Source organism: Corvus moneduloides, chromosome 1, assembly GCF_009650955.1.
Source record: "Corvus moneduloides isolate bCorMon1 chromosome 1, bCorMon1.pri, whole genome shotgun sequence".
In the NCBI taxonomy this organism is placed as follows: Eukaryota; Metazoa; Chordata; class Aves; order Passeriformes; family Corvidae; genus Corvus; species Corvus moneduloides.
This window is the reverse complement of record NC_045476.1, coordinates 27,181,151-27,207,162: the sequence shown is the minus strand read 5'-3', so window position 1 is coordinate 27,207,162 and position 26,012 is coordinate 27,181,151. Positions and strand designations below refer to the sequence as shown.

At 44.8% G+C, this 26,012-nt stretch overlaps 1 protein-coding gene across 4 annotated transcripts in view; it reads left to right on the top strand.

Annotated features, from left to right (window-relative positions):
- Positions 1-10,610: 10,610 nt before the first annotated feature.
- Positions 10,611-26,012, top strand: part of ICE1 (interactor of little elongation complex ELL subunit 1) — a 45,605-nt gene continuing 30,203 nt past the window's right edge. For 2 of the 4 annotated variants that reach the window (XM_032103007.1, XM_032102987.1), the window contains exons 1-7: positions 10,611-10,710; positions 11,521-11,579; positions 13,195-13,229; positions 13,680-13,698; positions 14,460-14,571; positions 16,151-16,227; positions 24,638-24,675. In XM_032103007.1, the coding sequence (XP_031958898.1) occupies positions 10,627-10,710; positions 11,521-11,579; positions 13,195-13,229; positions 13,680-13,698; positions 14,460-14,571; positions 16,151-16,227; positions 24,638-24,675 (424 nt within the window). In that variant the 5' untranslated portion in view covers positions 10,611-10,626. Of the gene's footprint in view, positions 10,711-11,520; positions 11,580-11,939; positions 12,220-13,194; positions 13,230-13,679; positions 13,699-14,459; positions 14,572-16,150; positions 16,228-24,637; positions 24,676-26,012 lie in introns of those variants that run through there. The other 2 variants (XM_032102997.1, XM_032103013.1) reach the window with 2 other exon arrangements.

Genomic DNA, 26,012 nt, shown 5'->3' with positions numbered 1-26,012 from the left:
TTTAACGTTAAAACAAAATTTTGGTAACATTTTCACTTTAAGCATGAATAGTTACAAGAAACATTGAATTCTTCTGAAAACATCTTATCTATTAATTAATTAATCTTATCTATTAATTTCTTTCCGATACAGCGTGGTTTCTTTTTGCAGAACCTTGTCCTTAAGTAACTCACCTAATATAGTGCCTTGTTACCTGACCTGACTACAACCCCAAATTCTCAAATCTAAAACGGGTAGTACTCAGGTCCATTCCCTCAGAAGGGCACTTCACATGGGAAACTTACTAAACACAGAGGGTAAATTCATTCCAGTGACACTGACACTTAAACTCCACTGCTATTCTAAAGGGTATTTTATTATACTGTTGTAAGGCTCTCAATGTAGAAAGATTGAGAAAGCCTGAAATACTGTGTTTCATCAGAGCACTTACACAGGAGTTACAAGTTTCAATGTTGTTAGGATTCAGTTTTAAGGTTCTTAGAAATGCCTCTGCCCAAATTAGAGGTGCAAACTAGACCATATGCCAGTGACAACAGTAAGGGTTTTATTTGATGATAAATATAAGAGAGAGAGAGAGAGAGAGAAAGAAAGAAAGAAGTAGAAAATAAGTTGGGGAGGGACAGAAAGAGTGACAGGGACAGAATAAGGAAAATATTACCACTCCGTGGATCCCAACGATGTTCCATTGATCCTCTCCAGCTGGTCTTCTTGGTGGTGAAGGTTCCCCCAAAAAGCATAGAATCCGATGGGTTTATATACCCTTGAGCCAGGTAGCAATGTCTAGGCATGTCCCTCTGGGGGAGGGGGGGCAGTCTCTCACAACAGACTCTGGATCTGTTGCATCACATGCAGTCCTGTGGTGCAAAGCCTCTCACGTGAAAGTCCCATGGATGTGGCCTGTGGGGTTGGGGGTTCCACAGCTGGGCTGGTTTGTGTAACAGAGGATGGGTGTTCAGTGCCTCTAACCAGAGGTTATGCCACGTACTTGAAACCTCCTCCCTCCCCCCACCTCAACTGGGGGGGGTGTCTGTGTAAACCTGGCTTCTGTGAGCTGTGCTGTCCCCCCACCCCAAACTCAGCTGGGGATGATTGAACAATGGGTTTCCCTTTATCTAGTCAGCAGTTTGACTTTCAGTTCAAAGTCCCAGTCTTCAGAGAGGCTTCTTTGGTTGGAGCTTCTTTATAATGAGCAAAACTTTATGTTTGAGTCATGAAACTATTTTCAGCCTCTGACAAATGTCTTCATCAAGGTCCAGGTAACCATGCAGCTGTAGCCATTATTGTTCATCAGAAGGAAGATTTAATATGGTCTGCAGAATTAGAAATGAATATTGATTCCCCTGTGTCCTGGGGTGATGTTATGAGGCTGCTTTATTCCTTAACCGTCTGCTTAATGCCTCTCTTGGTTTGAAAGACAGGTGTCTGCTAAGGAAGGCAGGAGCCTCCCTTGGAATGGCAGATGCGACCCCCCTTCTCTCTGAGTTGTTATAATTTTGAAATCAAGGGGCTTTTAGGCAAAGATGTGGGAAATAGGAATAACAGTTCTTTACTATTATATATCTATATGTGTATAACAAGTCAAACAAACAACAATAACTATGGCAGTAACAGCAAACAATCACAAACCCAGTCCCAGCCTTCTCGGCTGTCGGGCCCTTTCCCCTCGGGTGCAGTTCCGCTCGCAGCCGGCAGGGGCGCTGGCGGCTCCCGGTGAGCAGGGCAGGTGCGATGGTTCCCCCGCGGCTGCAGGGGGCGCTCCGGAGCGAGCTCGGGGAGCACGTGGCACTGGTGGCCTGGGATCCCGGGAAGGGATGGAACAAAGGCTTCACAACCCCCCTGGGCAGCCAATCCCGGTGTCCGGCCGGACCCTCGGGAACAGCAGGCTGGAACGGCAGGCTGGAGCGGCAGGCTGGAGCGGCAGGCTGGAACAGCAGGCTGGAACGGCAGGGATGAGCACAAATCCCGATGGCAGACAAGATGTATCCAAACTGCGGAGCTGTGGTGGGAACCCCCTGGAGGTCTGGGGAGGCAGAGTGAGCTTAGCTACAACGCAGCGAAGGCTCAAAGCAACGGCAGGGGCAGGGCGGCCACGGCGCGGCTCCCAGCAGGGCAGGGAAGGCAGGTTTGAGATCCCAGAGTTTCTCTGGCAGAAGGAAAAGCAGCTGAAGAAGCAGCCTCCCTCTCCGTCCAAACACCGGGGACTGACTGTCCACACACCCAGGTGAAACAAAAGAGTAGCCAGGTGCACCCCACCCCCAACGGCTAGGTCTTTTGTTTTTCTTTAATACCCAGCAATTTGTCCCCCTACCAACACGTATAGGGAAAATTCCTTTAACGGAAAAAAACCCAGGAAATCTTCTGAAACCCCAACAATGCCCAAGGATGCTGTGCCTTTAAGATGGACCCGGGGGGTGGGGCCGTGGGACGCGGGGTGCGGGTCGGTTCGATGGCTCAGCCCAACTGCTCGGGGCTCTGGGGCTTGGCAGGGCTCGGGAGGGAGTGCACCGGGACTGATGTGCTGTTTTTTGGGTTTCTTTTGTGTTCCGGCTAGCAGGAGAAAGGTTCTGTGTTTTTTTTTTTTTTCTTTTCTTGTTCTTTTTCCCTTCTCTTGCCTCACTGCCTCCCTTCCCTCCTCGCCGGTCCGGGGAGCCTGCTGGTGGCCCCTGCGGGCCCGTGGGGTGGCCTCGGCTGGTCCGAGCCCGAGTGTCTGTTCCCTCTCTGGGAATTTGTTGTATTTTGAGGGGTTTCTTTCCCCCCTGTTCTACCCTGTTTTGTTTGTGTGCTAATAAACAGTTTGGTTTTTTTCACTTTCACTAGCTCTGACTCACTTGTCTTATTGGTGGAGGAAAAGGGGAGGCCCTTTTCCCTTTGGCAGAGACACTCATTCCAGAGTGTTTCCTCGTGAAGTTTTGTCTCCAAAACCGAGACATAAATTTGGTGCCCAACTTGTGTGACACGTGAAAGTGGAAAAAAAAAAACAAACCAACATTTTGCTTTGAATCACTTTGTATTGAACTACAGCAATAAGACCATGCTATTTGATTTAATAATTCTTCTGTGGAACCTAGCCATAAGTACACGTCCACAGCTATAGGCAGTCGGATCCCTGGCTTACACTTTTTATAAGTCAGGGATAAGAATCAGGACTGCCATTTTGATATGCCTGGTGTTAGTGATTTCTCGAAGTTTGGCTGAAGTAATGGAAACCGTTGAGAATGTGTATGTCATGTTGTTTTTCCATTCTGGCCTTGGTAGTTTTCTTTTGGAATGTATTAGTAATGACACCCAGTTTGTTAGGGGAAAAGCAGAGGATGATAATTCCCAGCCCTTCATCTCCTTCTTCCCCTTCAGATCTGGCACATCACCTTTTGAAAGTGTCCAGTTTCCCCTGGATGTCAAAGATACCTTCTTGTTATGTTATCTAGCAAGGTTCCTCTATGTAGTCTCCAGCTTGTCTAAAATAAGGGCTGAGACTTCCAAAGGGGTTGCCCAGACACCTGCCCCAGTTGTGGAAAATCCTAAGTGGTGTGGGGTATGGGAGGACACAGGCCAGACCCTGAAGCAGTTTTCTGACCCAGTAGCCTGGAACTTTGCCCCTGAATAAATTCAGAATCCAGCTGAGGTGGGGAAGTATGTGAAGGAAAACTGCAATAACAACTCTGATGAAAAGAAAAAGCTCATTGCCATGTGCTGGGTCCTGGCTAACGCTTACCACATGCTGCTGGATACTGTAGGGCAGAAGATACAGCCAGAGGAGCAGGAGAATAAACCAGCATACATCCCAATACTCCAGCTGCAGCTAAAGCAGATGGGGAGCCTAAACCAATAACAATTGCCTCTGTCCAGAGAGAGAAACACAAAGCCAAATCCATTCGCTCAGTGGATGATGATGGGCAGCCAGGACCTTCACAGCCAGCAGAGGAATTGGAACCTGAAATCGTTACTGAGTCCCTGTCCATAGAAAGCCTTCGTTCCCTGAGGAAGGATTACACCCGACGGCCTGATGAAACTATATTAAGTTGGATGGTCTGAATCTGGGATGCTGCAGGTGATGGTACAATTCTGGATGGCACTGAAGCAAGGCGTTTGGGATCTCTGTTACGTGATTTAAGTATTGACCAAGGAATGACAAGGGGCCCTGAAGCTCTTAGTCTCTGGACACGGCTCTTAAGAAGTGTGAAGGAAAGATACCTGTGCCGGGAAGATCTCCAACTGCAGCTAAACCCCTGGAAAACCATGGAACAAGGGATTCAATGCCTGAGAGAACTGGCAGTGATAGAGATCATATTCTCAGATGACCAAGCAATTAGGAGCCCTGACATGGTAAAATGTACACCAGTGATGTGGCTGAAACTTGCATGACACGCGCCACCAGAATATGCCCCTGCTTTAGCAGTGATGACATGGAATGACGGGGATGAGACAGTGTACTATGGGGAGGAGGCTCCGGGAGTATGCAGACACTGTGCACAGCCCAACACAAGCAAGAATCTCAGCTGTGGAAAAGAGTCTGTCGGAGACCATACAGAAGATGGAAGATAGGATGGACAAGACTCATCAGAAACTCAGGAAGGAGCTGAAAGAGGGCCTTCTCCAAATCTCGTCAGTACAGACCAGACGCTCTGTTATTAGAAGCAGATGTCCCCCAGCTAGGGAGAGAGGGTACACCCCAAGAGCTGAACTGTGGGTCTTCCTGTGTGACAGTGGGGAAGACATGAGGAGGTGGGATGGAAAACCAACTTCTGTCCTGGCAGCACAGGTGTGTGAATTGAAGGATGGTAATGCTGAGAGAGGGAGTTCCACCAGAAGGGAAGTAGCTCGAGTTTTGAATGATAACCAGGACTAGAGGGGCCCTGCCTCTAGCCAGGGAGAGGCCAGGGAAAATTGTGTCTTTTGGACAGTGTGGTTCCGATGGCCTGGCACATCAGAACTACGGAAGTATGAAGCCTTGGTTGACACGGGCGCACAGTGCAGCTTGATTCCCTCGAGACACGTGGGGGCAGAACTGTTTTCTATTTCTGGAGTAACAGGGAGATCGCAGCAGTTGACACTGCTTGAAGCCGATATGAGCCTAATTGGAAAACAGTGGAAGAAACATCCTATTGTGACCGGCCCAGAGGCCCCGTGTATTCTGGGCATAGACTTCCTCCGGAGCAGGTATTTCAAAGACCCAAAGGGACTCAGGTGGGCCTCTGGAATAGCTACTATGGAGGCAGAGGGCATTCGGCAATTGAACACCTTGCCTGGGCTGACCAAAAATCCTTCTGCAGTTGGGCTTCTGAAGGTAGGAGAGCAGCGAGTGCCAATTGCCACCTTGACAGTGCATCGCTGGCAGTAGCAGACAAATAGAGATGCTGTGATTCCCATCCGCACAATGATTCGTGAGCTAGAGAGCCAAGTCAGCAAGACCCACTCACCCTTCAATAGCCCCATTTGGCCTGTACGCAAGTCAGAAGGGGAATGGAGATTGACAGTGGACTACTGTGGCTTGAATGAAGTAACTCCACTGCTAAGCACTGCTGTGCCAGACATGTTGGAGCTCCAATACAAGCTGGAGTCCAAAGCAGCAAAGTGGTACACCACCATTGACATCGCAAATGTGTTTTTCTCCATTCCTCTGGCACCAGAGTGCAGGCCTCAGTTTGCTTTCACCTGGAGGGGCATGCAGTACATCTGGAACTGACTGTCCCAGGGATGGAAGCACAGTCCCACCATTTGTCATGGACTAATCCAGATTGCACTGGAAAAGGGTGAGGCTCCAGAACATCTCCAGTACATTGATGACATCATTGTGTGGGGGAACACATCAACGGAGGTATTTGGGAAAGGAGAGAAAATCATCCAGATTCTCCTGGAAGCCAGCTTTGGCATCAAAAAGAACAAAGTCAAGGGACCTGCCTGAGAGATGCAATTCCTGGGAGTAAAGTGGCAAGATGGACGACGTCAGATTCCCACTGAGGTTATCAATAAAATCACAGCAATATCTCTACTGACCAACAAAAAAGAAACACAAGCTTTCCTAGGCGCCATAGGCTTTTGGAGAATGCACATTCCCAAGTACAGCCAGATCGTGAGCCCTCTCTACCTGGTTATCCACAAGAAGAACGATTTCCATTGGGGCGCTGAAGAGCAACAAGCCTTCACCCAGATCAAGCAGGAAATTGCTCATGCGGTAGCCCTTGGCCCAGTCAGGACAGGACCAGAGGTGAAAAATGTGCTGTACTCTGCAGCCAGGAGCCATGGTCTGTCCTGGAGCCTTTGGCAGAAGGTACCTGGTGAGACTCGGGGTTGGCCACTGGGATTCTGGAGCTGAAGCTACAGAGGGTATGAAGCCAACTACACTCCCACAGAGAAGGAAATCCTGGCAGCCTATGAAGGAATCCAACCTGCCTCAGAGGTCATTGGCACTGAAGCACAACTCCTCCTGGCACCCTGACTACCGGTGCTGGGGTGGATGTTTAAAGGAAAGGTTCCCTCTACCCACCATGCCACCGATGCTACATGGAGCAAGTGGATTGCCCTCATCACGCAGCGCGCCCATATTGGAAACCCGAATCGCCCTGGGATCTTAGAAATAATCATGAATTGGCCTGAAGGTGAAAGCTTTGGTCTCACTGATGAAGAGGAACAAGAACAAGTGACACGTGCTGAGGAAGCTCCACCATACAACCAATTGCCATCAGAAGACACACGCTACACTCTTTTCACTGACAGTTCTTATTGCATCATAGGGATGAACTGGAATTGGAAAGCAGCCATATGGAGCCCCACATGACAGGTTGCAGAAGCCACTGAGGGAGAAGGTGGATCAAGCCAACTTGCTGAACTCTAAGCCATCCAGTTGGCTCTAGACATTGCTGAGAGAGAAGTGGCCAAAGCTCTACTTTTACACTGATTTGTGGATGGTAGCCAATGCTCTGTGGGGGTGGCTGGAAAGCTGGAAAAAGGCCAGTTGGCAGTGTAGGGGAAAACCAAACTGGGCTGCTGAGGAGTGGAAAGATATTGCCACTTGGGTAGAGAAGCTACCCATGAGAGTCCACCACGTAGATGCCCATGTCCCCAAGAGTCGGGCTGATGAGGAACACTGAAACAATGAACAGGTAGGTCAGGCTGCGAAGATAGAGGTGTCAAAGATAAATTTGGATTGGCAGCACAAGGGAGAGTTGTTCCTAGCTCGATGGGCCCATGATGCCTCAGGCCATCAAGGCAGAGATGCCACCTATAAGTGGGCACGAGACCAAGGGGTGGATCTAACCGTGGACAGCATCTCCCAGGTTATCCATGACTGTGAGACATGCGCTGCAATCAAACAGGCCAAGTGGGTGAAACTTCTATGGTATGGTGGGCGATGGTCCAAATACAAGTATGGGGAGGCCTGGCAGATTGATTACATCACACTGCCTCAAACCCACCAAGGCAAGCGCTATGTTCTCACAATGGTAGAGGCCACCACTGGATGGCTGGAGACCTATCCTGTGCCTCACGCTACTGCCCGGAACACCATCCTGGGCCTAGAAAAGCAGATCCTTTGGAGGCATGGTACCCCTGAGAGAATTGAGTCTGACAATGGGACTAATTTCAAGAACAGCCTTATAAACACCTGGGCTAGAGAACATGGCATAGAGTGGGTGTACCATATCCCTTATCATGCACCAGTGGCTGGGAAAGTGGAGCAGTGCAATGGCCTGCTCAAAACCACCTTGAAGGCACTGGGTGGGGGAACTTTTAAAAACTGGGAGATGCATTTAGCTAAGGTCACATGGTTGGTGAATGCCCAAGGCTCCACCAACCGAGCAGGGCCTGTCCAATCCAAACCCCTGCATATAGTAGATGGAGACAAAGCCCCAGCAGTGCATGTCAGGGGTCTCTTTGGAAAATCTGTTTGGATTACTCCTGCATCGAGTAAAGACAAACCCATCCGTGGGATTGTCTTTGCTCAGGGGCCAGGTTGCACATGGTGGATAATGCAGAAGAATGGAGAAACACGTTATGTACCGCAGGGAGATTTGATGTTGGGCAAGAACTGCTTGTAATGTTTGAATGTCTGTATATGTTTGTCGAATGTTGCTGCCACTGTTTGTATATAGCTATGTATATATGTATAAACGTGTGTGTTTATAGTTGAAATGTATTAATTTGGGCATTGAGCAGACGGTATGGAATAAGGGGTGGAATGTCCTGGGGTGACGTTATGAAGCTGCTTTATTCCTTAACCATCTGCTCAATGCCCAAGGACGCTGTGCCTTTAAGATGGACCCGGGGGGTGGGGCCGTGGGACGCGGGGTGCGGGTCGGTTCGATGGCTCAGCCCAACTGCTCGGGGCTCTGGGGCTTGGCAGGGCTCAGGAGGGAGTGCACCGGGAGCGCTGTGCTGCTCTTTGGGTTTCTTTTGTGTTCCGGCTAGCAGGAGAAAGGTTCTGTTGGGTTTTTTTTTCTCTTGTTCTTTTTCCCTTCCCTTGCCTCACTGCCTCCCTTCCCTCCTCGCCAGTGCGGGGAGCCTGCTGGTGGCCCCTGCGGGCCCGTGGGGTGGCCTCGGCTGGTCCGAGCCCGAGTGTCTGTTCCCTCTCTGGGAATTTGTTGTATTTTGAGGGGTTTCTTTCCCCCCTGTTCTACCCTGTTTTGTTTGTGTGCTAATAAACAGTTTGGTTTTTTTCACTTTCACTAGCTCTGACCCACTTGTCTTACTGGTGGAGGAAAATGGGAGGCCCTTTTCCCTTTGGCGGAGACACTCATTCCGGAGTGCTTCCTCGTGAAGTTTTGTCTCCAAAACCGAGACACCCTGAGGAATATGTACAAACTACGAGGAAGACAGCAGTGAAAAAGCAACTGGATAAATTGTAAGCTGGAGTAATTTTCCGGTAGACTAGAAGTGTAAGCAGCATTCAGTGAATAAAGTCCAACACCATAAGCTGAATAGAAAAAAATCACAAACTAATACACACTGTGTGCAACCATCTGTCCTGTCTGCTAAATACTGAATGATTGCTACATACCTCAAACAGTAATAGAGTGGCAAAACACAGTAAGCAGTTACTACTTTAACTTCTGTGCCTCTAAGTGATTGAAAGCATCTCCTGAAAAACATAAACAACCTGGTATAGCAGCAGGTGTCCCTGCCCATGGCAGAGGCCTTGGAACTACATGATCTGTAAGGTCTCTTTTAAGCCAAACTATTCTGTAATTCTATAAAGTCTTTCCCCTAGCTCACTCACTATAGAAAGATGTAGTGTAAATGGTAAATGCAGGCAGCTATGACAAGCAATGCTAAATATTAAACTTTAAAAGTCTTTACAAATGCTTGGATGAAATGAAAAGTTTGATCTCTTGCCATGAGTATTATGTTCCAACAAAATGCTGTCTCAGTGAGCTGAACTGGTATGCTCCCGTTTTAAAAACTAGGGGGGTGTGTGTGTCAGGGAATAGCAGCAGCTATGTATGCCCTTGTCTAGATGGCAGCTCTAGCTTGCCAGCAAGCAGCAGACAGAAGGCAGAGAGGGCGATTCGCCTCTGAGAGATAACACGAGAAATAACACATTTTCAGTTCTCCTGAAGTTCTTAGATAAAGCTTAAAGGCTAACTAGGAAAAAAGAAAAGAAAAAAAAAAGATAAAAAAATATAAAAGTATGCACAGGATGATAAATGTGGCTGGAACCAGTGGATAAATAGATAATGAGGAATATAGTGGGATTTTTTGGCAGTTATGTAACAAGAAGCAACAGCGCATGCCTAAAAATAGTTCAAGGGAAGGTCATCTGTAATACTGGGACACTCAGTGAGTACGACTATCAGAAACCCCTTTAGACGACCTTCTAGGACCATAAAATGACTTCCAACAGGAGGCGGACGCATGCAAATTAGTTTTACAACAGTGATGTTTATGTATTAGCTAAGCAGTGCGTTGTAATGAATATGTATGCTCATGATGGAATAAATGCCCTGTTGTAGTTTCATGACACACATTCGATCAGAGGATATATCCTCCCAAGGTGTCCAGCGCTGTAATAAAGAATGCCTACTTTCTACTACTTTTAATTATGTTGTTTTCCGGCCGATTTCGGAATCACCTCAGGCTCGTCGCGGATCACCGAGACCAGTGTTCGGCGACTCCGGCTCCAGTGGAGCTCGGCTCGGCTCGGCCTGGCCCGGCCTGTCCCCGGGGCCGCACTGCCACTGAGCAGCTGCACCTGTGCCAGGCCGGGTTCCGGGCCGCCCGGTGCGGGCAGGCCCCACCTTTCCCCACCGCGCCGCCATAGCGGCGGCTCCGTCCCGCCTCTCGCGTCAGGTGAAACAAGCGGCCCTATCCCGCGCCTGCGCCAGGACCGCAGCAGTTCCCTTACCAGAAGTGCCCGCACCCAAAAGAAGATAAAATAATAGTACTGGTAGAAGGACGTGCAGAGGTGGTGCCTTTCAGAGGGCTAAGTCGCTGTTTACCGGTTGCTTTCAACGCTCAGTTTCTGCAGAGAGCACTTTTTGCTCTCTTTTTTGCTGTTACTAGTCAGGCAGCGGTGGTCATCATTCCTGAGGAGGCAAAGGCGAGCTGGGTCCTTGTTTAGGCGGCGGCGCGGTATGTGACGCACTGGAGCGGCGCACACGCCCCGCTTCGGGGCCGGACGGAGGCGTGGGCACGATGATGCCCGGGGAGACGCCGCCGCTCGCGGCCGGGACTGCGGCCGCCGGCGGGGCCTGCGCCAACTGCGGTGTTCTCCAGCAGGTAGGCACGGACCACTGTCCCTATGTCTCTGGAGTGGTGTTTTTGCTCGCGGAGGAGGTAGTGGCTCAGCGTCGGGCCGCTGGCGGCTAGGAAGTGTCGGGTACCACAGTCACCACTCCCGGCGCGTCGAGAACGCGGATAGCGTGCGTGGCAAACGGGCTCTGTAAAAGTAGCAGCAGTGTCGAGCTTTAACCAGGCTAAGTGTGGAAAAGTAGTTCATGTCTTTGCGACGTGCCTGGTGGGATCTGTCAGGGAATTTCTAGTCCTATCCTTTCGGCTTGGCTTCAGTGCAGTGTAAGGACTTACGATTTACTTCCTTGAGGGCTCTTAAGCGAGCGTGTATTTTTATACTATTACGCTTTGGGTAATACTTGTTTTTCCTTTAAGTGAAGAGAAGGTCCTGTTGAGAGTTCACGGGGCACACTTAGAATGAGTATGGGTAAGAAACTGGAAAATCTGTAGATTGAAGTGAGCTAATGTTTATTGCTGATATTCTGCTAAAGGTTAGTTGGATTTTGAGGGGAAAAGTTATAGGGATTTAGTATGGAATCTCCTGCAAAGGCAAAGTGTGAAGGGCTTTTGTAGTAAGGCTACATTTAAATATGCATACTTTCTTGTGGAGCCTGCATTCTCCATGTGTATTTAAATGAATGTACTTTTGGTGATTTAGTAACTTGTTCACCAAGAGAACTGTAAAAAAGAAGACAGATTATTGTATTTCCTGTAACATTAGCAGTCAGATTAGGTGTTATTTACAGTACTGGTTTTTGGGATGTAAGTTCTTAACTGACTTGAGACTCTTCCTTACAGAATATAAATGAATATGTAGCTGCATTAATTGCACTGAAGCAAAAAATTATTGACGGAGAGTAAGTACAATTGCACACGTTTTTGTTTGTTTGGGTTTTATTGTTCTTAAGTACTTACAACAATGTGATAAATACGACTTGTGGAATGTGGATATTTGTTAATGCACTACACTAAATGCTGCTCAAAATGAAAGTAAGTTCTTCACAAACAGATCCTAAATCTAGACTGTAAAACTTCTTTAATTTTTTCTGTAAAACATCTGTTTATAATGGCAGTAAACAGGGCTATTTGGTGTACCTATAATATTATAAGAAGTACACGCAGAAACAGTTCTTTGAAGAGATTAATTAAATTTATTTGTTTAAGGCAGTAGATCTTTGATGATATTTATTTAGTAATTTATTTATATTTATTTCATTCATTTCATTGTGCTTGCTTATTTCATTTTTCTGTAGTGAGGAATATGAGAACTAGAAGTTGAGTACAGATGCATATGAACTTTTTCAGCAGAATTCAATCTGGTCATTAAGTTCTGATATTCTGTTGGGATTAAATATCAGAATATGGAAAGTGAAGCTGAAAGTTGTTCAGAACAGTGTGATTATAAAATCCTTCTTACAGTTTGCTTTCTCTTCTGTGCTTGCTTCCAATTCTTCTCAAAACCCATCAACATATGATTGTATGGAATAATATATAAAGGTATGCTATGTATACCTTCGTACTATGGCCTAATATCCATGCTATGTCTCCTAATTGTAGTGCTTTGTTTCTTATGTACCCTTTCCTTGATATATGTCAATCTGGCTTTAATGAATCTAAATGTCAGTCCTGCATTCTATTTCCAGAGAGTATTTAAGGTAGCGCACACTGGGTCTCTTAACTAGGACCCTTTTTTCAAAGCTCCTTTACTCTGTTGTGATTTCTTTTCTGACCTCTAAACTTTGTGTCCCTCTTCTTTCTGCCAGTGCATATATTTCTTATGGAAATTGCCTCTTCTTTAACTACTTGCAGTTCAGCCTTTTATTGCCTTACTGGATTATTCTCAACTATTGCAATAGAAAGTAATGCAGCCTTCTCTGTATTGGGGTAACTCCCATCATGTTACTCTTTCTTGTTCCTTCTTCTCTCTGTTCTTAAAAAACGTAACAGCACCAAGGAAAACTACTATTTTCTTTCCTCCATTTGAGGAAGGAAAATAGTAGCTTTCCTTGGTGGTGTCCAATGGCCCTCTTGCATCAGGGTGTCACCCTTTCTGGCTGCTAGGAGACCAACATAGGGCCTTTTGAACTATTTCTCTGACGTGTGTTCTTTTTTAGGAAAACATCCCTTCAAGTTTGGAAACATGTTTTTTATGTATCTATATATGTGTGTGTGTATATTCTAATATATATGTATTTTATGTCCTTTATCTAAGCAATATATTTTTTAAAGCTGCAATTAGTTAATGGCTACAAATTCTTGTAATTGTTGGGGTTTTTTTCTACTTAAAGCAGTTTGATTTGAGGTGTGAATGGCTTAATGAAATAAAAGTTGTATTGACTGCTATCAGAAAATGCAAACCAATCTTACACTTTCTCTATTTATCTGTAAAGCAAAAGGAAAGATACCCTCACACATGATTGTCAAAATCAGGTGAGAAAATGAGTAATGTCTGGGTTTTTTCTTTTCCTACAGTCGTTTGCTGGCAGAGTATCAACAGAAATGCACTGATATCCTTTAGTTTTCTATTTGCGTTCTTACAGGATTAGTATACCTATAACAATTCTTATAAAAGGGCTTAAGGCTTTCTATTTAAGTTATGAGATGGTGTCTCTAATAAAGAACAAACTGGGTAGGTTTTGTAAAGAAAATAGGCCTTTGGAATTAAAACTATCCACTTAAGATCTGCCTGTTTCTGGTATATGGTTTAAAGTGGTCTATTTGAAATCTGTGTTGCTGAGAATTACTCAATCTTTTTCATGTAACAGAAGAAGCTCTGCTTGTTCACTTCAAATGTATTGAAATGCACGTATTAAACACTTCGTTCTGCAAGTTTTGGGGAGGGTTTTTTGTGTTAGGAAGTCTTTACTGGATGTTTCTTTGCAAGTTGCAGTTGGATTGAAATATACTTAAGAACATTTGATAAACTGTTTTTAATTTCTACCTTAACAAGAGATTACAGCTTCAATTTGCTGAACGGTAAGTTTGATTTCTGTTGTTTACTAGAGATGTATTACTATGTTCTCTGTGTTGTGGTTAGTTTTAGAAGTCTGATGGAGTAATAGCAACAGCCATGGGTCTAAGCTTTTAATGTGGTATTTTTACCATGCTTCCTAGGCCATAGTTAGCAAACGTATGATGAGAAGAGCAATCTGTCCTTCTTCTACCATACCTGTGTGGGATTCTTTCCTTGCCCTGTGCTAGTAATAGTCTTAAGTGACCAAGTGGAGGTGTGAAGCTCATGTTTTGGTGGTGGTTAAGTGTAAACCTATTTGGGGCATCCATATTTGTGTAAGTATTTTGACTTAAGAGTTGTTGCTGTGTGCCCTTGCTTATTCTGTGATTATAGAGGAAGAGGCAGCGTATAATTTTTATGGACTCGCTTGCCTGCTGAAAAACACTGCAGTTGGACTCTGCTCTTATTTTACAGCGCTGTGTATGTATGCAGACACTTATTACCGGCACTTTGGTGTGGGCAGCAAATCTCTGTGGCACATGCCATCTGCTTGCATCTAGCTTTAGGTTCAGTGTAGTGTTTTAAAATCAGATCTTGAATTTTCTTTAAATAGGTAGAAAAATGAGAATGCTGAAACTCTTAAAGCTTTTGGGTGTCTCTCTCAGCATTTTTTCCATAGGATAAAAGCGTAATACTCAGATGCTTGATTGAAGAATCAGAATGCTGAATTTAAAAGCATCTGTGTTTTTGGCAACTTCTTTTTTAATTGCACATCTCATTTCAGAGAGATCTCTGCTCTTCGTTGCCAAGTGGAGAAGATGTTACAGAAAATTCTGCCTCTGGAAAAGTGCCAGGAGGAGTTGGGTTCCTTGAAGGCAGAGTTGGAGGAAAAAAAGGTGTGCTTGTAAGGTTTTTAAATAACTTGCACTTTTTCTGTTGAAGGAAATGTATCTATTTAATGCTCATCTTAATGAAGCTGACTTTAATGAGCTCCGTTGTTATTTCCAGCTCATTGGGACAGGTAGCTCTGGGTTTAGGTGAAATTAATTAAATGACTTCAGGATTCAGAGAGGCACAAAGTTTAGGATGTTGTAGTTCTTACGATTTTTGATCAGATTATTTGGTTTTTATTTCCTCACTAAGGAAGGAAAGAAGGAGAAACATTCAGACTCCTTTGATTTTCTGCTCTGATCTTGTCAGATTATTGAATATAACTTGTACTACTGAGAAGGTACCAAGAAAGAGGGTCTGTGCAGAATAGGGTTGTGCTTCTGTTATCTTTTTGAACATATGTTTTTACATTTTTAGCTTCTTGAGTTTATTCCTAATTTCTCTCCCATTGCTTAGCTGAGATTTAGTCTGTGGGAAAGAAGGTTTAGATTGTTCAAATTACCCAAATGTATGTATTTTCTAGACATTATTATTATTTCTGAAGAAAATACCCCACCTTCTTTCTTGTAGTCTTTTCATGATGGTATATTACAGCTGGTGAGGGGGTCAGCGGCTCTGACCCAGGAAGAGGTGACCAGCCCGGGGGGATGGTCCCGAAAGGAATCGCCTTCCCGAGGCCCGGTGTCTTCCCTCAGCTGCTGGCAGGAGGGCCCGTGCAGAAGCTGTCAGCTCTTTAGTGATTATCAGCTCGTGATTTCAGCTCAGCTCTGCAGGGCAGCCTCCAGGCCAAGCCAGACCAGAGAGAGAGACGAGAAGGCTCGTGTGGCTGGTTCCGCACAGAGGTAGCTTTATTATGGGTCCCCTCCAGCGAAGGGGAGAGCCAGGGACGAGAACCCTCTCTTCCACAGGGGCCAGAGGGCTTGCTTTTATAGGGATACAGGGGATCAGTAAAGGGCCAATGGATTACAGAGGATCTGGGATGGTCACAGGCCAATGGGTTACGAAAAAATCTGCATAGTGTCTCCCAAAGGATTGTAGGTCTGTCTTTCCTCGCCGTGAAGAGTGGTTGCCTTTCCAGGGAGTCCTGCTGGGTGATTGCGAAATCTCTTATCTCAGCAGAGATCCCTCCAGGGCAGGGGCTGGGCATACCCCACAACGGTATGAGACAGGATACTAACATTTGTCTTGTTGCTGTACCTAGTTTGTGTTCTGTGTTAGAATGGTTTTATAATTCCTCTTCCCTCAGCAAGCATTAGTAGCTGATGTCCTGATGGCACTTTTTCAGAAAAAATAGGACTATATATGGTGTAAAATAGTAAAGCTCTTGACTTCAGCTTCAAGTACCTATCCAGCTAGGTGTTGAAGGCACGTACTCAAAAGATAGACATACAGAGATTTATGTGTTTGTTTGTTATAACTTTTGCCTTTAAAGAAGGAGGATAACCTGACTTTCCAACTTGCTTTTCTTATTGAATATATTGTTTTGGCCTGGCACTGTTTTCATTAGAATAGGTCAGGTATCTGCCATCTATTTTTTTTTTGCCCTCAGTATGGACATATTTTAACTGTGCTTTCCTTCTTCAGAGTTCTCTGAAGATTTATCGGGAGAGTCAGCTGGAGTATGTTAAAATTAAAGAAGAAATACTAAACAGTGATGCTGTGTGAGTGATGCTTCTTTTTTTCACAACCTTTCTTTGCCTCTCTTACCTCTTCCAAATTTGGTAGTGTACCTTACCTAGTTATGCTTTCCATTTCGCTAAAATTTTTTTACTTACGCCTTTGTAGAACAAGGAGTTGATGGAAGAATGATCTTGAGTTTTGTAGCAAACACTCTTGAGTGCAATGTTAGTTTTATTTATTGTCTTCTCTTGAAGTAGCTTTACATGGTTGTTTAATGAAAGTTTTTAAGAACAGGATGAAATTGAGAAAAAGCTGTAATTTCTCCAGTTTTAAGTGGTTGTTAGTCTCGGCTTTTTGTTATTGCTATCCATTTCAGTTTTGCTGTTAAGTCTCTGAGGCCAGTAGAGGAATGATACTGCCAAAGTGGTCTGTACTAAAATCAGTCCTTAAAATAATTGTTTTTAATGTAACAGCTCAGCAGTTCATAGTGAACTGTCTGCCATGTTTGGAAATGAGCAGGAGGGATTTGGCACCAAAAATGCAGAAACCCTTTTTGCTGCCATAATACTGAATATTCTGAAGCTGTGCCTTGATAATTCCCAAAGTTTGTTTTTCCAGTAAGCAGTCACTCAGAAGCTTCCTTGCCTGGATTGTATGTGTGTGTTAACTCTGAGAGCTCTTAGTGGATACTCTAATGAACTTGTCTAATTGCTCTTTAATCCTCTAATACTTTTAACCTTTAAATCACATATATCAGGGAACTGTGACTTCTCAATATTGTGTGGAAAGGTACTCATGCTCACAAAAGAGAACCAGGTAATATACAGCCAAGTGTTGGTAGTTGTGGTTATTTTTCTTCACATGCATCATTTTACATTTATGAAAACCAATAATTGCTCTCTAGTGACTTCGAATTCTAAGACCCTTCTGCTTTTGTAGTCAGCTTTTATTTTTGATGTGTTCTAGCACACATCCCAATGGGACTCCTGCTGGTGACTCCTTGCTTCCATGTAAGCTGGTTATCATTTTTAACTTTGCTGTTTCTAAGCTATTTTGGTGCTACCAGCAGGTTAAGGGAAGTGATTGGTTCCCTCTGCTCAGTACTAGTGAGGCCATGCCTTGGTGTACTGTGCCCAGTTCTGGGCTTCTCTGTACAGAAGATAAGGGTGTATTGGAGAGAGTCTAATGAAGGTACATGGAGATGATCAAGTGACTGAAGCACTTCTCAAGAGAGATACTCTGGTATCTTTACATAACTTGTGAAACATACGATATTCACAAGCACAGCATCAGGCCATTATTAAGAGGCTTAAAAGGCCATTATTAAGAGGCCAAAAGATTGTATGAGGAGACTAGCTTTGTTGTCATTTCTTCAGCCAGACTGCACTTATTTCACATATAGGTGTACTCAATGTACTGTGAGCTTAATGGAATATTTAGCACATTGTCCTATCTAAGAGCAGCAGAGAGCAGCTACCCCATTGCTAGCTGCATCTTAAGAGGGAACTGACCACTGTGATGTGCTGGCAGTTTATTGTGTCAGCATTGATAAAATGTTTGTCCCTATCTGTCAGTCATATCCTCAAGAAGAAGGAGCCAGGGAACTGCAGGCCAGTCAGCCTCACCTTGATCCTTGGAAAGGAGATGGAGCTGGTCATGCTTGAACTCATTTTCAGGCACAAGAAAGACAAGAAGCTCCTTGGGAGCAGACAGCATGGCCTCACCAAGGGCAAGTTGCTCACCAAGGGAAAGTCTTGCTTCACTAACCTTATAAATTGACATGTCTGCTAGATGAGGGGAGAGCAGTGGCTAGAGTCTGACAGGCCATCAGTAAGATCTCTGGCACTGTCTCCCATAACAGCTTCATCATAGCCCCTTAGGCTGGTGCTGTAGGGGCTGGATGGGCAGACAGTGGATCAAAAACTGGCTGAATGGCTGGGCCTTGAGTGTGGCGATGAGCACTGTGCAAAGTCTAGTTGGAGACTGTCGGCAGCTGAGGCACGGACCCAGACCAGCGTGGAATCTGAATTGTTTATTCGAAGAAACGAGCTGGTTTTACACACTTTTCTAAGACACAGTATTTCCTTATATGGCAGTCCTCATTACATGACCTATCTTGTGTTGCCACATCAGCAACACACTTCCTTCTGTGGGATGATCACTCGCTTTTCACCCTTCCATCAGCTCCCGGCAGGCTCCTCTCCGTAGGGGTCTGCTTTGTGACACTTCCTCCCCCCAGGGTCCAGTGGAAACAAACCTCTCTGTGTGCCGCCATGTGCTCCTTTGTGCTGCCATGTGCCTCTGCAGGCAGGTTTTACAGCTTGTAACTCAACTCTATCTTATCTCTCCCCATAAATCCGCCTTTTCTGTTTTATACAAACAAGAATTATAAAACAAAACACTTCTAACATTAGGATGTGTTTGGCCCACTACCTGAACCAAATAAGCTCTGTTCCTCACAAAAGCAGTATCTTTCCTATGAACAGGAGGATAGATGAAAACACTCAATAACTAGTCCTATATATGAAGACTGATTAAACAGCTTGAACTTTGAGAAACAAAGTAAAGTTGTCTGAAACTTCTACCATCACTCAGAGTCTGCAATGGCTGGGAGGTCTTGTTTCACAGTGAAGACTTAGAAAGTCTTTCCCAGGCAAGACTTCCAGGTTTACTTTGAAAGAGGGTCCAGCTTTTATAAGATCAAATCAACATGTCCAAGTGACTTGATTACACTTTTAGGGCAGAAACACCTGGATCTGATGGTATAATCCCCAGTCAGCCAGGGCTAGGGCTTGGTCAGAGCCTCAAGCTTTGACTGAGAGGGTTTCCCTAAAATACTTGCAAAATTGCTTAAAAACTTTATTAGTATCAGTTAAGAACATGACTTCAGAAGAGTTTATCTTTTCCACAAGCTGATTATGAGGCTGGAGTATCCAAGGCTGGTTGGACCACTCTTGCATCGTGGACTGGAATCTGTGGAAACACAAGCATATCTTTGCCCCCAGGTTATCAACGGAAAGGGGCCTTCTCATTTTCCACTTTCAAGATTCTTAACAAGTACTTCAGCTTTTTCTAAGTGAGCCTGTGATCATTCTGAATGCGATTGAAAAATTAAGAACATATAAACCTCTTTGCAGTCTTTTGCAGGGGGCACACCCCATCCCTGCACTTGCCCTTTTCTGTTCTAACAATATGTAACACGAACATCTTTTAACTTACCAAATTCAGGAAAATGTGTAACATAACATGCAGTTTTCTTACTATGAACAGTGAAATAATATATCTAACAGAACAACAACCACTCACCGAGCAAAAATAAGCAAGGTGGTATCATCAGCTGCTTAAATACTGTACCATTTTTACAGAAAAGAGTACTTCGATAAAACATACCAGTTAATTGCTTGAAAAGATAGCTATCACAAAAAAAAAGATATCTATCACAAAAAGCAATCAAAACAATGCAGGAGGGGTCGCAAGGTGATAACGGTAAAAAAGCAATCTTTGAGATAGGGTCCAGGGTTGTGGCAACATTTTGAATAACAAAAATAGAAGAGTTCTATGAACCAGCTGCAGGAGTGACATGCCTAGCCCGCAGCCTCCTCTGCACAAGCTGGTGCAAATGCTGAATGTTGCAGCCCCCCACCCCCAAGGAAGGGGCCATCGGTCCACTCAGTCCTTTTCTCCAGCACAGTATCAGCTCCCAAGGCTCCACAGGGAACGAGAGTCTGGCTGTAGCGGTTCAGGTCGGGCAGCTGCGCGGGTCCCGCCGGCTCATCTCCTCACATCCCACATGCAGAGAACCACTCGCAACCCCTGCTGTGTGCTGAGTGGAGCTGCAGCCCTGCCAGCTCCCAGCACCGCTGATCCCACCTGCCCGTAGTGTGGGGGCAGCTGCCAGGTGCGGCCGTGGCGCAGCTCTGCCATGCGCTCACTGCTGTGTGCTCGCCGCCACGTGCTCGCTGGCATTGTGTGGTCGCCAGCGCTGCTACGCACTGCACCCCTGTGGCCCCACACGCTCTTCCCCCGCCGTGCCTGCCACTGCTGCTGCACTATTGCAGAGGGCAAACGGAGAGGGAACACGCTACCAGGACAGGACTCCCTGGCTCCAGCCACTTGCCGCGACCCAGCTCCAGCTGATGCCACATGGCGCGGGGCAGCATGAGCTTTTCTACGATACCATCCGGTTCCCCTCCAGGGTCAAATGGGGCAGGGGACAAGGGGCCATCTTCTGGTTCTCCTACAACAGCCTCAGGAGACTTACGGTTCACTGGCGGTGCAGAAGGGGTTGGCACAGCTGCCGTGGTGGCACAAGCGTCCTTCTTTGGTCTCTGGGTGCTGCATGTGCTGTGAGCACCTTGCACACTGTCCTCCACGGATATAAAAGCTTTGTCAGTGCTGCGTCACCGCATGTAACTTGGTCCCACAACGCATCCTCTAAAGCGTTGATCAAAAAAACGAGGATCAAAAATACTGGTACTATCTGAAGTTGAGTCATAGTCTTTTGCCCAGAACAAGAGTCTGATCAAATCTGTAGACTCAACTTTCCTGCTGTGTTTCTTTAAAATCTGCTCCAGTGTCTCTGTGATGTTCTGTTCATGGGATACACCATCCCCCATCGTTCCCCGTAGCTTGCCTACAACTTGCAGGGATTAAATGCTGGCCAGCTTTCCTCCTTCTATCAGCTGCACTTCAAGTCCCACGGGGCTCACCGACAGACACACAGTTAGGTGTATAATAAATTCCTCACACGGGGACACCATTTGTTGGCAATTGAGGCACGGACCCAGAGCGGCGTGGAATCTGAATTGTTTATTCAAAGAAACAAGCTGGTTCTATACACTTTTCTAAGACACAGTATTTCCTTATATGGCAGTCCTCACTACGTGACCTATCCCATGTTGCCACATCTGCAGCACACTTCCTTCTGTGGGATGATCACTCGGTGTTCACCCGTCCGTCAGCTCCTGGCAGGCTCCTCTCCCGTAGGGGTCTGCCGTAGGGGTCTGCTGACACCTCCTCCCCCCAGGAGACAAACCTCTCTGTGTGCTGCCGTGTGCTCCTTTGTGCTGCCATGTGCCTCTGCAGGCAGGTTTTACAGCTCACAACCCAGTTCTATCTTATCTCTCCCCATAGGAGACCGGGAGGTAACACTGTACCCTGGGGGGAGACAGTGAGGGCTGCATAGCGAGTCTAGTCCAGTTTAACATCTTTGTTAGTGATCTGCATGATGGGGCAGAGCCTACTGTCAGCAAGCTTGCCAATGACCCAAGTGTGGCTGCTGGGCCAGAGGGGTGCGCTGCTTTCGAGCACAAGCTTGACAGGCTGAAGAAATGAGCTGACAGAAACATTGGGAAGTTCAGCAAAGAGAAGTGTGAAGCCTGCACCTGATGAGGAGCAATCACAAACACCAGTACCTGCTGGGGGACACTTAGGTGGACAGCAGCTTGGGGTGCTCTCATGACGTGAGCCAATGATACACACTTGTGGCAAAGAAGGCTACCAGTGTCTTGGTTTTCAAGAAGCAAAGTTTTTGCCAGCAGGGTGAGGGAGATGCTCCTTCTCTTCAGCACTGCTGTTGCCACCCCTGAAGTACTGTGTTAGTTCTGGACTCCTCAGTACAAGACAGACATGGGTGTACGGGAGTGAGTTCAGTGAAGGACCATGAAGATGATTAAGGAATACGAGCATCTCTCTATTGACAGAAGGGTGAGAGAACTGGGACTCTTAAGTCTGGAGAAGAAAAGACTCAGGGTTGGTATTATCAATGTCTATAAATACCTGAAGGGAGTGTGTAAAGAAGACAGAGCCAGGCTCACTTCCTTGGACCCCAGTGACAGGACAAGAAGCAATGGGCACAAACTAAGACAAAGAATGTCATGTTTCCTGTGTACATCAGGAAACACTTTTTGCTGTGAGAATGACTGAGTACTTCCACAGATTGCCCTGGGAGCTTGTGGCCTCACCATCCTTGGAGATATTCAGAAGCCATTTGGCAATGGGCCTGGGTAGCAAGCTGTAGGTGGCCCTGTTACAGCAGCATGGGTTGGACAAGGTAACTTCCAGAGGATTCTCACAACCTCAACCTCAATTCTGTGGTTCTGTAGCTGTTTTGTATATGTCTGACACTGAAGCCATTTTAAGCAGTAGGTCATATGAGTTCAGTAATTTGAAAGCTGGATTTTTTCAGAAGCAGAGTAATAGTGAATTTTCATAAAATTACTGTTAATCTACAGTTACTGTTAAAAAACTTAGGTCATGTCCTTTGGTCCAATCTGCCATTCAGAGCCAGTGTCAAAGTTAGCTTGCTCAGGACTGTCTAGTTGAGATCTGAATATTCTACAAGAATGGCAATTCCTGTGGAGTACAACTCCTGTCAACTACAGTTGTGCCTTTATCTTAAAGATAAGATAGGAACTTGAGTTGTGTAGCATAAGAGGAGTTCTGCCCAAATGCATCATCTGCAAGCTGCTTTTCGTAAATTGCTAGATTTAACATCTACCTATTTTCTTAATGTAGTTGCATATTGATGAAATTAATATAGTACTACATGTGTAAATGTAATTACTTCATTTGTAAATATTATTGCTATGATAATGTTGGCATTTAGTGTCTGTTTATTCAGATTCTTAGTTATTTGTATCATAGCATTTCTATTTCAAGTTGAAAACTACCTATGAGGATTATTGAGTCCAACTCCCTGCTCCTTGCAGGACTACTTAAAACTAAGCTACAGCTAAGACTGTCATTCAGGTGCTTCTGGGACTCTGACAGGCTTGGTGTCAATGAGTGCTTCCCTGGAGAGCCTGAAGAACCTTTTCCTAATGTCCCATCTGAACTTCCACCAATGTAGCTTCATTGCATTTCCTTCTGTCCTGTCAATGATCACCAGAGAGAGCAGATCAGCACCTTCATCTCCACTGTCCCCCACTGAGGAAGCTGTAAACTGTGATGAGGTCACCCCTTAGCCTTCTCTTTCCTAAGCTGAACAAGCCTGTTGTGATCTTCCACACAGGTTTCTGGGAGTCCTCAGGGTCTGTCATTGGTGACAGATCTGAAGAAGGCATTAAACATCTCTGCTTTGCATCCCTATTTGTGACATGACTAACCTCATCAAGCAATGGACTGATGTTATTTCTGATCTTCCATTTGCTGTTAAGATATTTTGAAAAGCCCTTTTTGTGTCCTTCAGAGTACTGGTCAGCTTGAATTCTAATCGAGCTTTGGCTGCATGGGTCTTCTCCCTGCAATGGTAAACAGCATCTCTGTAGTCTTCCTGTGTCAGTTGATCTTGCTTCCAATGTCCATGCATTGTACATGTAGTACTTCTGTGCATTCACTTGAAGATAATCTACAGAGAAACAGAAGTTTCTTACCTCCTATTTTCTAAAGGACAACTCCCCCCTCTCTCACCCCTCCTTTTTTTTTTTCTGTAAAGATGTTTTTATGAGGAATTTTGCTGAAATTCTCACCTATGGCTTGACTGTCAATGCCCTCATATAGGAAAGTAAGTATGAACCTCTTCAGGCTGAGAAGGCACAGAATCATTGGCCTATTACTTTATAGTATAAATGCTTTGACTACTGAACATGCAAAAGGTGATCAATCATCCCATTTATGAGTGGGTTTTTGAATATATTCTGGTTAATGTCTGAAGTGGTAATTAAAGCCTGAATATCCAGAAAGGCTTAGACAGTAAATCTCAATCTATTACATAGGTTTTAATATGGGGAATAGATGAACTGTGTTCTGCTTCATGAAGGTGATTGGCGAGCATTGGTAGAATCCTCTACTTACCACAACAGTTTAAAAACAATTTCTGGGATATTGGAATTTAACAGAAGAAAACAGTAGAAATGTTTGCTTTTCTATTTATTTATTTTCCAGTTCTGTGTGTTTTACATATAAGGTAGGGTTGGAAATGCTGAAGTCAAAATTGTTCGGGATGCATAATGTTTTTTCTTTTGGTTTGGCTTTAGTCTAAAGCACCTGGATGTTCTGAACAAAAAACTGTGGGACATTAGTGATCCTGAAGGCTGTTCATGGTTATCTCATTGCTTAGATACTATTAATTGTAAGCAAAGCTTGATTGTTTTTCAGGAGTAAAACGAACCTGTTTGCATTACATCATAGAAATGCAAAAAACAGAAGCCAGTTTTCTGGAGTTGTATTTCTAGTTCCAAGTTGTAGCTGAAGGTATTTTTATATACTTGGATTAGTGGATTGACGCTCTCAAAAGCAAACTTGGCCTCTGTAACAGATACAGCTGTTTGTGTGAGAATGTCAGCAACATGCCACCAGTTTAATTTTTCAACTTCAGGGACTCATTGGTCTCACAGGTCCTGGGTATAGGAGGTGTGTTTTCTCTGAATGGCTAGATTTATTTTTTTCTGGCTTTTCATGCAACATAGTTCTATTTTTAAAAATGATCTATTAATGTGTTCTTTTTAACAGGAGAAAGAAACTGGAAACAAAAGTGAAAAAACTTGAAGGTAACTTTCTACACTGAGTGGGACAACAGTACAGTAACATAACCTCTTTTTTCCTTTTCTAACCAGAGGAATTTTGACTTTAACTTTGATGCCCAAGGAGCAAGGCAGGGCAGTACTATGTGGGGTGCTTAGTCTCTGATTTACGTCAGCCCTCCTGCAGAATGTTTTCTGCTGAGTGTCTTATGCACATGCCATAGATGAAGCTGGTGGGGAACTTCTGGTCATGAAAACTTCAAAGGATGGAGTCTTACCAGGTTCTCTAGGCAACTTGATTCAGTAACATGTTTTTCCTTATAACTAGCTGGAAACTCTCATGTTTCAGTTTACACCTAATGTCTATTATACAGCAGTGAACAGTCCCATTCCCTCTTCTTGATACCTCCTTGTACAGGAAAGCTGTTGGATTCTTTCTAAGATTCATTATGTTTTCCCCTCTGGCTAATTAAGTCTAGTTCAACAAGCCTGTTTTCATAGGGCACGTGCTCCAGTGTTCTAATAATCCTGGCAGGATTCTTCATGTTTGTGTTCATATTTAAGTATATGGTGATCCTGATGCATGTTTTCTGATTTCTAAATATTCTAGCACTTGTGTTTTGGTTGGTTAGTTAGTTTGTTTGCTTGCTTTGTTTTTACATGGAGAAAAAGCATTGGCTTCATGGCACTATGTTTTTCTTGTTTTGCTGGTAGAGGGTGAATGTACATAAGACTTTTTGAGACTTCATTTGCTATACTGTCAATTGGCAAGGCAGATACTTGCATTCATATCGTGCATATTATAGCTGTGCTTACCATAGTTTAAAATACAGTGAACTGAATGCCTTATATCTTAGTGTTAGAAACCCCCTGAATCCTACTGTAAAGTGCAGGTACAAGGTGTTTATTTTTATGAGAATTTTGGAGTTCCATTACAGGACAGCCAGGTTTTTTACACACTTGCCTCCAAAATCTCAAATTCTGGCAGAACTAGAACAAAATACTGAGAGAGAGTATGGGTTAGGTCCAATTTCAGTGACTATTTTATCTGTTTTCTTTTTTTCTATGTCCATTAAATGTCTCAGATCTTGTATCTTTTGTCAGTATGAAATTTTGCCATGATTGGTTTTCTATTAGCCTACCACCCAAGGTTCCTTTTTACCAACTTTTATTTTAATATGCTCTCTTCTGATTTGATCAGCAGGAAGATTCCATTTCTTTTCTTTCTTATCCATATATAAGTCATCCAGCTGAACTCTCAGGAGTTCTCTCTAACTCTGTCATCTGAGAATTTTCCTACAAACCTCACTTTCAGTTCTCACCTACCCTGTACCCTGTATTTCCACCCATCTGTACTCTTTCGA